This window comes from Sardina pilchardus, chromosome 15 (assembly GCF_963854185.1).
Source record: "Sardina pilchardus chromosome 15, fSarPil1.1, whole genome shotgun sequence".
NCBI lineage: Eukaryota > Metazoa > Chordata > Actinopteri > Clupeiformes > Clupeidae > Sardina > Sardina pilchardus.
Window position 1 is genome coordinate 10,773,874 of NC_085008.1, and position 15,861 is coordinate 10,789,734.

General features: G+C 47.4%; 1 protein-coding gene across 3 annotated transcripts in view; it reads right to left on the minus strand.

Annotated features, from left to right (window-relative positions):
* Positions 1–15,861, minus strand: part of sgip1a (SH3GL interacting endocytic adaptor 1a) — a 67,805-nt gene that overhangs the window by 50,525 nt on the left and 1,419 nt on the right. For all 3 annotated transcript variants that reach the window (XM_062556224.1, XM_062556226.1, XM_062556225.1), the window contains 2 exons: positions 5,543–5,679; positions 1,977–2,021 (listed from right to left, as the gene is read on the minus strand). In XM_062556224.1, coding sequence (XP_062412208.1) covers positions 1,977–2,021; positions 5,543–5,585 — 88 coding nt within the window. In that variant the 5' untranslated portion in view covers positions 5,586–5,679. The remainder of the gene's footprint in view (positions 1–1,976; positions 2,022–5,542; positions 5,680–15,861) is intronic.

Here is a 15,861-nt window from a genome sequence, read left to right on the forward strand (position 1 = left end):
AAATCAGAGCCACTTTTCTACCCATGGGCACTCATTCAGAACACATCAGTATATCTGAGAGCGTATTAGAAGCGTTGTGTATGTGGAGTGTTTTGCCTAACAGAAGTAAGTGGTTAGGAGGCACCACCTCCAAAAGCAAAGACAAGGCATTTTAAAAGCTCTTCTCTCTCTCTGCTAATGTGCAATAGAAAGGTGCGAGTGGATTGTGGTGTAATACGTCTCGCGTTGATTTGTAATTCTGACACACATAAAAAGAACGAGCACACAGAGTCCAAATGACAGCTGACAGCTCACCCAAGCAGACAAATATGAACCCCACTGAATAGAACACCAGTATGTAAACTGCATTGAAAACAAACACCCGTCAGAATCCCGCCATAACCTCATTCAGAAAGTTGCATTATTCAACACGTATACAAACACACCACACACACCCCATTGGCAAGATGTGAATCAAACCAAATCCTGATATTAAGAGTCAACGCCAGGGCCAATCATTAACGCTTGATCCATTGTGTGTCGCTACGACAGCGCAAACAAATGTGACAGGCCCAGAAACAGAGGGAGAGATAAGATGGAGAAAGACTCCTTTCATAATGTCATGATTGGAATAAAGAACAGCAGCGTGTCACTTAGACACACACACACACACACACACACACACACACGTCTAAGTTCTTAGTCTTTGCCAAACACACAGCCGGTCGGGCACTTGGTGTGTGTCAGTGTTTTTAACGAGGTACAGCCCCCCTAATGAGCGCAGGGGGGAGCACATGGGGGTACGTACTGAGCGGAGAGCTCGGAGAGGACGGCCGGGCCACAGACAGCAGCCCAAGCAGGCCTGGATAATGCCATTACTCATGCTGCAATAGCGAGACGTTTCACTTGACGCGCTCCCTGTGCTTCCTGCTAACGACGCCGAGCAGGAGAGGGAGCCACGGCCGTCACACGGGGACGCCACCGTCTCATAAAAAAAAATACACTGCAGCAATAACTACCACATTTCGCTGATAAAAAGCTTTTATGCTGCCCTTCATAAAATTGGCCCGCAAAGAAAATAACAAATAAATTCAGGTGCATTGGGAGGCCAAGAACATGTTTGCACAAAGCCCAGAAATGCACTTAGATTGCCTGCCTGCACAAAGGATGTGTTACATAAAAGCCTGAGCCAGGAGTCACGCGTGTGAACGCAACCGAGCATCCATTTCCCCTCGCTGCTGAAACACTACTGACAGACCCATCCACAGGATATCACACACACACACACACACACACACACACACACACACACACACACACACAAGAATACACACACACACACACACACACACAAACAGAAACCCTCCTCAAGCATGCTAAAACAAACACATGTCCTGAAATGCATATAACATACACGACTATCTGATTTGAGTGAGTGAGTGAGCGTGTGTTCGTTCATATGTGTGTGCGTGTGCGTACTCCGTATACAAAGAGAATTCAGGCAGGCAGGGCCAGCTGGGCGCATAAGCCTTACGGCACAATAAATCCAAATAATCCTTTACCACAGGGGTGAGAGGAGGGGAGGAAAAAAAACAGCAATTATCCTTGCCGTTATTGTGTTTGTGCAAGGATGTGTGTATGCGCATGTGTATGTGTGTGTGTGTGTGTGTGTGTGTGTGTGTGAGCATGTACGGTAGGGTGCGTTAGCTATCTGTCGGCGCATGTGTGTGTTAAAGATATCCAGGAGCACCACTCCTCTGCGGGAGTGACATGCAAGTCACCGGAATGCAGGCACTCAAAATAGCTAGCCAGCTTATGGCATTTAAAGCCACATTACACACACCCACACAGAGTGGAAGTGGAAGAGGGCTGACAAGAACAAGGACGGTATCAGACAAATAAAAGGCACACACACGCACACACAGATACGCACACACACAGACACACAATAATAAAAACATCAATGGATATTGGATGATGAGGAAATTCAGCCTTACCTTCCATCATGATTGCAGATTTGCATTCCTCTATCTCCAAGGAGCCTGAAACGAGAGTGTTGGGGAGGAGGAGGCCCCAGTTAGCGGCGGTGGAGACACACAGACAGATCCGCCTCGCTAAACGCCACTAAGCTCCCAGACGCCCACAGCCCCCTGGCAAAAACACACTCCCCCAGTCCATACAGCACGGTCAGCCAACAGAAGAGCGAGCGAGCGAGACAGAGAGAGAGAGAGATGGAGGAGAGGATGGAGAGAGAGAGAGAGAGAGAAAGAGAACAGACGGCCCGATGCTTAGGCCATGGATGCTACTGCTACTGCTGCTGCTGCTGCTGCTGCTGCGGTCGTTGGTCTAACCTACACAATCAGCAGAGGATGCTGAGGGAAAAAAGCTACAGAGGGAAAAAAAGACAGAGAGAGAGGGAAGGAGGGAGGGAGGGAGAGAGAGAGTGGGCGGGAGGCTTCATGAGGTCACAGCAGCAGCTGGCCAATCACAGGCTGCATGTTCTGCATCACATGGCTTTCAGCTTACATCTCCTGACACCAGGTCTCCAGAGAGACGCAGACAGATACACATCCAACACAAACAAACACACACACACACACACACACACACACACTGCCCCTGTGCTCTCCTCCCACCACACACATTTGCCACATGGCTTCCTGCCCCCCCCCCCCCCCCCCTCCATATGTATGTATACAGCCCCTACCTTGTAATGCGGCAGTGTGCTGTGTACCTCGCCAGAGTAGAAGTGAATGAGACTAATGATCTCCTCTGCTCCAGAATAATGCCACGCTCTCAAGATAGGGACTGTTCATGCTCCATGCAAGCGCTCGCGAGCGCAAACACTCACACACACACACACAAACGCGAAACATACATAAATACACAAACAGCCACACAGGCTAAAGACTGTGCCTTTGGCTCGTCAGGGCTGGGAGCTGCTGCCGCTCTCTGAGTAGCTCTAGCGGTGTAGCGGATCCAGGTCTGTAGGGAGAGATGGCCGTGTGTTTTCACATGTAACGTGCCCAGAGTGTGCGCCTGCTCTCCCCGCCCCTCCCTCTCCCTCTCTCTCTTCCTCCCTCCCTCCCTCTCTCTCTCTCGCTCTCTCGCTTCCTCCCTCCCTCCCTCCCTCCGGGCTGCTTCCCTCCCCCTGCCTCACTCGCCTCGTTTGAGTGTGCGCTTGCTTCGTGAGGTTCAGCTGGCAGCTAGTGAGTCTGCGCCTGCACCGCTCTTTCCCCCTCCCTCTTTCCCTCCCTCCTTCCCTCCCTCCCTCTCTCTCCCTCCCTCCCTCCCTCTCCCTCTCTCTCTCCCTCGCTGCCTGTCCATCTCCCTCCCCCCTCGCTGCCCTCCTTCAGCTGGGCAGGGTAATGTTACCAGTGTGACGTCAGCGTGATTGATTGTTATCTCAAGCGGGACAGGAACACCATGAGGCAGGGAGAGAGAGAGAGAGAGAGAGAGAGGGAGAGAGAGAGAGATAAAGAGAGACAGAGAGAGAGAGAGAGAGAGAGAGAGAGAATGAGAGAGAAAAGGGGGGGGGGGACTAAAGCTGATGATTAATTAAACATGAAGGCGTGGATCAGTGCCAATGGGCAGGATGGGACAGGGATGACCACTAATCAGGCTGAGACAAAGGAGCAGAATGACACAGGGGGACGAGAGAGAGAGCGAGAGAGAGAGAGAAAGAGAGAGAGAGAGAAAGAGAGAAAGAGAGACAGCAGAAGAAGTAGAAGGAAAACACCAGTGTACCAGTGTAGAATGACAATTAGCTACTGATGTTCACTCAAGCAGTCCAAAACAAAGACAGTGCCATCAGCGGTAGCAGTAGCAGTAGCAGCAGCAGCAGAAATAAAACCAACCACGCACCATGGGAGACCGATTCATATGATAATGCTCAATGCTAATTGCTCTATGTATTATAGCTTGTAGAAATCTGGTCACTTTAGTTCAATGACCTTTTTTTGCTTATATGTAGGAGGCCTACAATATCTACCGTTTATCCTTACATTTGCAAATATACAATATAATGCTACGCACGCTTCCGTCTACAACCTACAAATGAGAATACATTCAGGACATTTCATTTGACACTTAACTCATCCTGGTGTTCACATTATTCATATCATCATTAATAATGAGTCATATGCTTGTAGTCTATGAATGGTAGTCTATGAAATGCTGATCATGTAGCACCCAAATAAACTCCATATTTGATTACGTAGTGAGGTGGTGTTTTGCGGTCTGTCTCATGTTTTGAGCTGTGCCCGTGTGCTTTGGCGTGTGTTTGCGAGGTGCCATCTGATCGCTCCCTCCTGCTCTGCAGCCCTGCACGCTCAGCGCTGACCCGTCAGGAGACGGACGCCACCTCGGCCCCGCTGGTCCAGTCCAGCACAGTCATGCTCTGACCCATGTGAGCTCTCTCTGTCTCTCGCTCAACCCCACACTCGCATGCTCTCGCTCTCCTGCTCTTCCGCTCGCCCATGGCACCATCTAGTGGTACTATCAGTCATTGCAGTTGTGACTATTTCAATTCATTGCTATGAAGTGGACATTTTAGTCTGAAGCACAAATGCTGATTTTTACAACTTGAACAATGGCCTAAGAGACTAGATTAAGGTTTACGTCAGATTTAAGAAAGACAGAGATAGAGTTTATGGTATAAAATGATCATGTGATTATTATTTATAAATATACCAGTCATATATCTTTAAATAGCCTCATATTTGGGTATATCCTGTTATTTGTTTTTTCTCAACCAAATCTTAGCCGAGGGAGAAGGAGATGGCAGCGGTCCTAGGGGTGCACATTTCTGGAGTGTCCTGCTGTGGATTCCAGCATGACTAGGGGAAGGACTTACTGCAGTCCCTCAGTCTGCCTGTGTCTCTCCCTCACACATTTGCACACAGCCACTGCACATGATCTCAAAAGTCAAGGATTGAGAAATATTGAAAATAAGGTATTCGTTATTTGTCATATGCGATTCATATTTACACTAATTATAAGAAAATGAGGGTCCTACTTATGTTTAGCAACACTCAGACGATCAACTACAGAAGTGATGCACCGGTCATCTAGCCCAATCTGCATGTGTCAACCAGATGACCCAAGCCCTTCACACCAGGGTAGCATGTTAAACACACAAGCCAAACTCTCTCTCTCTCCCTCTCTCTCTCTAGTAATTTGTACATTTGCTTTGGTGTGGAGGGGGGGGGGGGGGGGGGTGGCTGAGCCAAGTGCTGCATTCTCTGCTCAAACTAGCCGCCTGACCCAAATTAGCATCTGGCCGACCCATTTTTAATGTATTCAGATCTGGCACTGCAGATAGATCCTAGAGAATTAGCGGCCTAAGTAGTTGATCAAGGTGCCTTTACTACTGGTGCAGCTCAACAGAGAGAAGACAACAAGTGAAGCAACTCTGTACAAGCAGTCCTGCACAAAACAACTTCAGGACTGAGATAGACGTATACTCACTTAGACACATATGCTCTTCTTGTACTTCCACTGTGCAAACATACTGCAGTTACCCAGATACACACACACACACAGACTAAAGAGGTCCTCTTACCGGCAACAATCCGAAACCAGCCTGTGACGAGCTGCTCAGCCATCTACAGCTATCTCCATGGGGCGACAGAGGCTCAGGCAATCCGTATGAGAGAGGTGGATGTTGCAGAAAGAGAGGTGAGATGGATGCTAAGGAATCTGAGCAGAGAGAGAGAGAGAGAGAGAGAGAGAGAGAGAGAGAGAGAGAGAGAGAGACACACAGAGAGAAGTATGGAGAAAAGGAGGGAGGGAGGGAGAGAGGGAGGAGAGGTATAGATATCAGAGTTTTAATACTGGGTAACTGTTTCAGGGATTCTAGAGCGACAATTCCAGAGACATTATTACACAGGTGACTAGCACTGAAATCGCAAAAATACAAATGCAGGCGCACACAATCTGTGCACACACAAGCACACACACTGGGTAAAACAGAGAAAATAAGGAATGGCTGAAATTACATCTAAATCCTTTTCAAGGGACCTGTATTCATTTTGCTCAGTTTAATGTCTGTATTCTATGGAATGGATACATCAATAAAAAACTCAAATCTATGACGACATGCTGCTCAAACAAACAGACAAAATGGCACCACCTAGTGATGGACTTATGCTACTGCATAACCTCTGTGAGGCGGTGACAACTTGTGTTGTGAGGAGTTGTGAACTAATCGGAGAGGTCACTGAGCTTGGTTTTCACAGTGAGGATCTCTTATATGATATGATTATGCAACACCAGGCTGTCCTAATATGTCAGGTGGCCAATGACCGTGTTTGGCCATAGGAGTTGCTGCGCAATTTCAGTATCAAATTAAATGAATCCAATACCCTGACACATGAATGCACATTTTAATCAAGTTACAGCAGCGATGCACACAGTAAGCAGATCCACTTGAAGCAGACTGCTGGACTGGTCAAGTCATAGTGGATTATGCAACATGAACCAAGCAGTCCAACCAAATCATTCTATCCTACTAGAAATAAAAAATAAAAGTCTGATTTCACTAAGATCTGATAAAAAATACAGCTAAATGAGAGTAAAGAAAGATCATAGACTGTATACAATGGGTTAAGATTACCTTCAGTCACACAACCACGGAGGTTAGCATCGTTCTTTTAACAAATGAACGCCCTCCACAAGAACATGAAAACAAACCTTGCTTATAATGAATGAGTCTTTACAGCCTGAAAAACACATGCAAGTTTGTGCAAGTTTGACATCATATTTTGCCAATAGTGCATGCACACTGTGGTCAGAGATCAGAGTTGAACTCTGGTTACTGGTTGCATGAGAGGGCATAAATATTTAGAAAAGTATTATTCATGTTTAGCCCAATTTTTTTTTTTTTTTTTTTTTTTTAAATATATTTTTTGGGCTTTTATGCCTTTAATGTGACAGGACAGTGTAGAGTGACAGGAAGCGAGTGGGAGAGAGAGTAGGGGTGGGATCCGGAAAGGACCACGGGGCGGGAATCGAACACGGGTCGCCGGCGTGCGGTGCAGGTGCCCCAGCCAGTCGCGCCACGACTGGGGCCTATTTTATGTCAATGTCAATGTCAAGAACAACAGTTGACCAAAGTGCTGTAAAACAAACAATCAGACATACAAGAAACATACTGTACATCAGACAAAACAGGCTGGATGGAGCGGCGTAGTCGCCAGCGTGCCTGTGACACCAAGACAAACAAACAAATGTAAAAAATAACAAATAACAAGTCGCTACACAAAACAATATGTATGTAGAGTTACGTTTTGTACCAATTTGGTATCAAACAATTAATATGAATCTTTTACTCTTTACAAACCCAAATGTATAAATGTGCCAGTATTTGAGTTCTCCACATACAATGTATTAAGGATAAAACAAGGAAAGGTTACAATTTCCAGTGATTTTCAAAGGGCTAAAAATTTTATGGTTGTCTAGATGGCTAGAGAATGAATGAGGGCTACAAAACTACAAAATCTACAAAACATACCTAAAAGACTAACAACCTGCATTAACCAACATCCAGATAAATGCAGCGCCGAAATATTCTTCCCTCTCTGCTCTCCTCTAGCACCCTCTCCTCCTCCTACATTTGGACCAGAATTATCCTGTAGGCAGGCCTACTCCTAGCCTCTAGTGAGAGTATTGACAGATGCAGTGGGAATTCCTAGCTAAAGGGCCCATCCCATTTCTAATTCCTACCCCTTCCCCTACACCTTTCCCCTTGCCCTTGCTCATACCCCTCCGTCTGAAGTGTGCCTCTGAAAAATCTTCATTTGTCCCAATTTGGAGGGGTATATAGCCCTACCCCTCTGCCTTCATGGAAATTGGGACATACATACCCCTACACGTGAACGCGCAAAGCGGCGGGGTAGGGGAAAGGGGTAGAGCGAAGGGGTGCAATGGGATTGGGCCAAAGTCTCCTCTTAGCTGTAGCTTGAATGTTATTCTCTTGCTGTGAATCACTTTGGATAAACGCATCTGCAGAATGAATAAATGTAAACGTAAATCCTTACAGTGAATTGAGAGTTGAATAAAGACCACTTGTGGTGAAAGATGTATAAAAAATATTACATGGAACATAGTCTTTTGACAAGAGTTCTATTGAGAGAACACCTAAAACCAAGCAAACCTCACATATGATGGATGGTTGTTATTCTCCGAGATTACAGGGCAAACCCTTGGCATCCTCTAGACCAACCTCGCGTCTCGGGAATGACCACCACTGTTTCCTTGTGATGTCATGAGGATGATGGCAGAGAGGTTTTCGGAAAGCAGACGGCAATATTCCAAAACCAAACTTCTGTTTATCTAGTCTTGGACTTTTGTAGCCGTTATGGGTTGTTTTGTAGCCGTTAAGATTTTTGAATAGTGTGCGTGTGTGGGGGGTTAAATCTGCATTAACTAGTGAAATGGCCATGCCGATAAAGCGTTGATTCCATTTGTAATGCAATTTTGTGGGGCATTTCTGTGGCAGAATTCTGGTTCGAAATGAGAGGGCTCTCTGTTGCTCAGAGGTTAACCCCATCGTCAAAGGCCTTGGCTGGACAGTGGGATAGGGCAGGGCAGAGCCAGCGCAGCTGTAACTGAAGATATTAAACACATGTATCAACACGGCCATTTCCCCACACAGACAAGCCACACACAGAGGAACCCCACCGGTGGGCCCCGTCTATCCAGTCCTCCATCCATGTCAGAGGTCTGTGTTCACTAGCGGCCATCTTAAAGTGAAGTGTCCCAGCACACCATCTTATCTTTTTATTACAACAGGAAATAAATGACATGTCTTTGGTCAGTCTTCGTGGAATTGGTTGCACTCTACAGAGACATACAGTATAGTATATACTATTTTCACCTTAAACTACAGTGCAATCAAAGATCCTTGATTACTCCGCTTTAACCCTCTCTTGTGCAATCCTGTGGAAATCTGGCCAATTGGGTGGGCGAGATGTCCCAATCAGTATCTCTAGCCTACTAAAGCCCCTGGCTGAAGAGTTGGCAGTTCTGGAACGCAAATAAGATTTAGCGCCTGTAAGACGAGACCTTGCTATGCGTCGGCTGACCGTGTCAAGTCTACCAACAACATGAATGACTGCATTGACCATGGTGGTCACGTAGACGCCCGTTGCCATGGTGACAGACGTGACATTCCAGTAGCGCACAATCAGTTCACATAAATTCCACTTGTCTGTCTTGGGTGTCATGGCAACAGCCGGGCCTCAGCCTGACTCTGTGAATGGAGAAGTCTGCTTGTCTAACTAACTCAGTTATTGTTTTTGTGTCTGCACAAGAGGAGACAATGTCTAGCCCAGTCTCTCTGTCTGGCTTTTCCCAATAACTGCTAATACACTACAGCTCCATTGCTATAGGCCTACATTAGGTGGTGAGGTCCAAGATCTGGTATCAGATTTTGGACCCCACTGGTAGCACTGGTATCAGCTGCTCCTAAAAAATAACCTGGCATTCTGACAAACTGGGCCTGACCAACACATTCATTTTAGATTATTAATACATAAACAATCTTTCATACTACATTTATGATCAAAATACAACACAACCACTTTTATTGATTTACTTTCTCAAGGTAGGGATGTCCTATTGCGCTCTAGATGATATTTTAAACAGGTGCGTCAAAACAAAGTCTCAGTACGAGCATTGAGAACAGGCTAACGGCTGAAACGTCTGCTGTCTTTCAGTAAAAATCTTTTTCAGCAAAGACTTATGTCTACAATTTCTTCAGAGGGCAACATTTTCCTGCCTTTTTTGATTTACTTTCTCAACAGGACCGGTAGTCTGTGTAGCCATCGCCTACTCTGCTAAGTGAAGACACCACTCAGTTATTAGCACTCTAAACATAACAGGTAGCACAGGGGGTCAAGTTTTGCTTTCTTAGAATGATTCTTATTGGTTTCCTAGAAGCACGCTGAATGTCAAGCCCATCAAGCAGCCACGACAAGAATCTGTTTTTCTGTGGATGCTAAATTTATGCATCACTCAACAACGAGCCAGTGCTAACACACACATACACACACCAGCCAAACACCAGTGTGATAATCTCCGTCACTTTGGGCATTGAATGACACCCTAAAAAGTATCACCAAGTACTTCATGTGCAGTACTTGGTGCATAACTTATGTCTGCTTGACTGAGAGAGCCAACGCATGTCTACTGCTCATTCACCATCATCCAAGATCAGCATCAAGCAATCTGTAAAGATGTATTTTTATTCCACGTACACATAGGCCAGGGCTCCCGTCAATGGTGCCCCTGTCCAGTCAATTCACAGGGCATATTAATCCCACTACTTTATGCCAGACAAAGACAGACCTTGCGGTCATCATCATGTGGCTACTTTAAATCCTCTAAAAAAAAAAAGTGCTTCCCCTCCACAGTGTCCATGGCGATGGCAAACATACAGTACATGTGGGGAGCGGGGATGGCGGCGCTGGCCCTTCATGCTGCCCGGGGTCTGTGGCTCATCCACGGCAGCCATCACCCGCCGCTTTTTAATGAGCAAAACAGATGCTCGCGCTCCTCGCCTTCCTTCCCTCCCTCCCTCCCTCGCTCCCTCGCTCCCTCCCTCCGCCTGGGTTTGACCTACTTTTTCGGTCCCCCTCTCCTCCAGTGGAGGGCAGAGCTAGACTGCAGGAATCAATACGCACTGAGTGCACTGCACACACACCTTCCATGTCCCGCTTGATCTCAACCTCGGAGAGCTGAGGCTGAGACACGAACGTCGTGCCCCAGGGCGTCTGGACACTGAGAGTGGGCACTGACTGAGCAGAAAGGAAGTAAGGAACTAAACACATCCTCATATTCATAATGTAGTTCAATATAGGCAGTTTTTCCTTCAAGGGTTATCATACAGGAGAGTGATGTTGACTTTCAAGTGATGTTGACTTCTCACACACACACACACACACGCGCACACGCACACGCACACGCACACGCACACGCACACGCACACGCACACACACGCCAGTTGAAAAGAAAATCACACAAAGCAGGATTCTCCCCATGAGGAGATCTGCTTGGGTATGCTCTAAGGGCTAGAATGCAGTTGGTCTGGGCCCAACTCTAAAAGCCTCAATCAAAAAGCAGCCAATGAGAGACGCAAACGAAGATAAACAGCAGTGGGCAGCAAACCAGGGCAAGAGCGCACACAACCTAAACCAGATGCAGCGGCACACACCAAGCCACACATTTCAATGAAGACTCTCATTCCTCTAAAAGGGCTGAACTAACTAATCTAATGTGGTTTTAACTTCACATCACAGTCAATCAATCTGATCCTCTGGGCTTTGGAGGAGGGGGGGACGGCCCACATCAATAGGTCTGTGGCTCAGGCGCAGTCCAGACATCCAATCATGGGGCCCAGTCGCTGGCAGCGGCGGACACAGCGACCGGCTGCAGAGCCGTCCACCCCCATGGGCAGTATTGTATGGAGGGAGGGACACCGAATGATCCGTTTGATAAGACTCCCTGATTACAAAGAATGCATTTCTCACTGAATACAAGACACGGGTGCGGTGTACATGCTTAGAGAAATCCATCATCTTCATCCTGGAACGTGCATGGAAAAATCTGTCACCATACACTCACTGATCTGGATAAGAATTAAAAAAAAAAAAACTACAGCGAATGATCCAAAATGGCTACTTTGGTTTTTGGTGAAAAAAACTGTTTTGAGTCTCTTCTGTCCACACCAAAACACAGCAACATGGAGTGAGGAAATAGATCCTAATTACGCTAAAAGGCCTGGACTACATGTACATAAAAATGCTTTTGCCAGTAAGGGAACAGGAACTGAGTTAATGAGGGTCTGAGTGAGTGAATGTGTGTGTGTGTGTGTGTGTGTGTGGCAGAGGGGTGGCTGCCCGTGACGGTCTGATGAGGGCTTCACTGGACAAACAGCACGTAGGCACAGCAGAGTAGCAGACAGACCGGGAGCTAATCTCCTGCATCGCGTCACGTCGCAGGCCACCGCAGGAATTTCGCCCCCCGCTTCTTCGGGTCGCTCCCTAATCAGCATCCCTCATCAACCATCACCCAGGGCAGGGCAATGAGGTGGGTCGCCGCGGAAACGCGAGACGCGGGGCACATCGTCTGGCCCCGTGCAGGGAACCGTGCGCCTTTCTGTGGAAAGCCCAGTGCAACTGGGTGAGCAGGCTTCGGTGATTAGTCTCATCCTGGAATTTAGTCAACCGTTGAGAGACCAAAGATTCTAAATATGGACATTAAAGTAGCTGAGGGAATTGTGGAAAGCCTCTGTTTGGATGAACTAGCTCAGAATGCATGTAAAATAAGCGCAGAGCAGAGTAAATGATGATGAATCATAGACAAACATAGAAAAGTGGTGGTGGTACATTATCCAGAAGTTTCCATGCACTGTGCGTATGGCTTTGAACATCTTTTAGGTAAAGAACCCTACGTGCAAGCGATGACCCTTCAGTAAATTCTAGTCGTCTAACTGAAAAACCTGGAACTGAACACAGAGAACACAATAACACAAACTAGTATTTTCTTGAGCCCGTATTGTGTCCGAGATTAATATCTGTGGTCTGAACCAATAGACTAGAAGCAGGAGTTCACCCAGTTGTTTGAGAGAAATGCCACATTGTTGTTTATACTTTAATGCAGTTCAAACAAGTCTAAATCTTAGCTGTTGTCAACAATTCATTCCCCTGCATATTCTAGATATCTAAAAAAAAAGCTGAAGTAAGTGCCCTAGTTTCATAAAGGTAAGAGACAAGGCTTACATAGCAACTGCTAGTTTCCACAGCAACTGCTTCTGCAGCGAAGATGTCTCCTGTTTATTAAGCCAGACCGTTCCTCGAAAGACCGTCCGATCTTCACTCTACGATCTGCAGTCTATGTGTGTGGCACAGTTTGCCCTAGTTTTGGTCAGTTTCATCTCTGGGCCAAGTTTGTGTGGATTTGTATGTAATATGGGGGTTGAGGCCTTGTCTAAACTAATTTGGAGCCAAGTGCCTTTCCTCAAAGCAGCAGATGTCAGGAGAAAAGGACACTGGTGTTTTATATGCACTGTGAGCCTATGGAGAGAGAGAAAGAGAGAGAGAAACACAGAATGATAAAAAAGAAAGAAAATACAGAGCATGGTAATTGTGAGAGGCTATAGGGGAGTGGCAGTAGGCAAGAGTTCAGATGCCGTAACCCACTGATGTCATGGCACTGTTATTCCTCCCATCTACCATATCCACAGGGAGACTCAGACCTAAATAAACAGAGACAACTCACTCCGCGATCAGCAGCAGCACATCTCCAAACATCTCGCCGCCACTCCCAAACCCACCACCGCATGACCCTGTGTGCATTTCTCATCCTCTCTCCCCCCGCCTCCACTCTGCCCCTTTGCAACAGATCCCATGACACTCTTACGAGGTTTCTGGAATCAAAATGAGTCCATCCTGAAGGAGCACACAATGAGAACCAACACAAAATCAACCCCCGCTCATCCTCGCACCTCTCGATTTCCCTTCTTTATGCAACGGCCCATTCTTTGTAATTTGGGTTGCGCGTATGCAGTGACGGTGCCTCAGCACTCTAGAGGCGAGCGAGTGACGCAGTTTGGTGGCAGGTCCTGGAAATGGGATGAAGAGCTTTTTTTTTGGTCTCCATTCATCAGAGCTGCACCCATACCTGGGCCCGCATGCCTGCAAGCGATCGACCCCGGACTGGACTAGATTGGCTTCCCGCAGCACAGGTGGGGGTCACCCTGAAGAGGCGCTCCGGCCCTTCTCACAGACGAACATGCGCGGAGCGGAGCTAACGCTATAACCTGGAAAAACACACAGGCGGCAAGAAAAGGGGATTGTGAAATTGGGGCACTCCTACACACTCTCCAAACGTGCGCGCATCAGAAACAAGAGCTTGCCGGGATGATCCGCTTCGCTTTCCCTGCCGGTGGAACAGCAGGAGAGGACATGTTCGCATCCAGCAGCACTCCCAGCCTTGCAGCCAACACATCTTACTCACCACCAGAACACACACACACACACACACAAAAAAATCCCACATCTGTCAGACTGCATGTCGGCATGACGCACTACCAGACCTCGGCTCACCCACAAGGGTTTAAATGAGCCCTAATCCCCACTGTTCCTGGATTCCTGGCTGGGAGGAGGCTCAGCTCCAGGGACAGTGCTTTTCGAGGGTGCTCATCCCAGACCTCTCGGCTCTCCTGTGGCCTGGGATCACTCATTGGGTTTTTTTCACCTGGGCGAAGAAAAAAGCCTTGAAAATCCCACAATATAAAGCTGCTGGGAGTACACTGGTCTCATAAATAAGCTAATGATGCGTCAAGGGGATTCTATTGTACTTGTATTGTACATCATGTACTGTACCTTTTCCTGAGGAGTCTGCCAGGAAAGACCTCCAATTCCTCAGAAAATGGGACCGACTATGTCCCAAGAGCGGGCAAGTGCATGGAAAACATAAAAACACATGTACTGGACATGCCAGGGAGGGGCGTCATCAGGAGTAATCAGGCTCCATCCTAAAACAAAGGGCGAGGGACCTTGTTTCTCTAGAAGGAAACCAAATTCCCGATGCAACAGATCAGCATTCATATGCACTGTTACCCGTTTCAGCTGCCCACTGCTCTCTCGCTCCCCGTCCCTGTGAGTCACCCTGTCCCTACGGAGGGGGGGGGGGGGGGGGGGCATATCTGCTGCGAATGCCTGTCCTGCACGTGCACCAGTCTGAGCCAAGGCTTGTTATTGTTTGTCCACATGGAGTCACGACCCCTCACAGATCCAGGTCAGCCTAGTGATAGGGTGGGGAAAGGGGGGAGGGTGCCCTGCCTAAAGCTCCTGACGCTCCCTCTTGAAGGTTGGTGGGCCGGGGGGCAGATTTAGGAGGTATGCAAGAGGGCACGCAAGCCCCAGCAGCTGTTCCTCTGTGGGCTATGACAACCCGGTCATCTGCATGTGGACAGTGACGCCAGTCAGGGATCAGGTCCCCTCAGCTATCCCCGCTATCCATCCACACACACACACACACACATACATACACACACGCACGCACACATGCACGCCAAACTAGACCAAAATAAGACGAATCAAATGTCAGCCAACATTCTAGGGAATTTCAAAAGAAAGACTAAATGGGGTACATCAAGGCATGGCATGCTGGTGGTGTTCTGATAACATAGTACTGCTTGACTGCTACACTGAACTTTCTCAAATCCAGAAACCACACAAAACTCCCTTGGAGTGTATGCACACACACACACACATGCACGCATGCACACAAACACCCTTCTTGACAGTGTCTTGCGATCCCCCCAGGCCCTTTGATGTGGTTCAATAGCGGGGATGTGCAATAAACTTTAACCAGCTGCTAGATTCCCTCCAGTGGGTGTGAGTGCCTGAATCACTCATTTGCTGACTTCACAGAGCGCCCCACCTCTGGCTCGAGTTATGATCTTGCATCAAGTGAAAAAAAAACCCAAATGGACTGAAAAGAATGAACACAATTCTGTTGTAATAGACAGTGGACCATCACCTTGTCAAACTGGCATCAGATTATACACAGTACACATTTTATCAACCAACAGGAACTTGTAAAGACTTGTTGTTTGGCTGTAGCTAGTAGCAAGGTAGACTGTATGCGCATTTGCTGTGAGAGGGTAGGACCAAATAGGTCTGAATCAATGAGGGTCATAAGGATCACCGCAGACGGTCTATTTTGTGAGAAGACAGATTACACATGTGGATCACTCCAGCCTGTGACTCATTTAAACCCACTGCACGTGACAGCACAACCAGCAGTGAGACAGCTGCCATTTGGTGTAATGAACCTCAGGCACCCTCAGTCGTCATGAGCTAAACACATCTG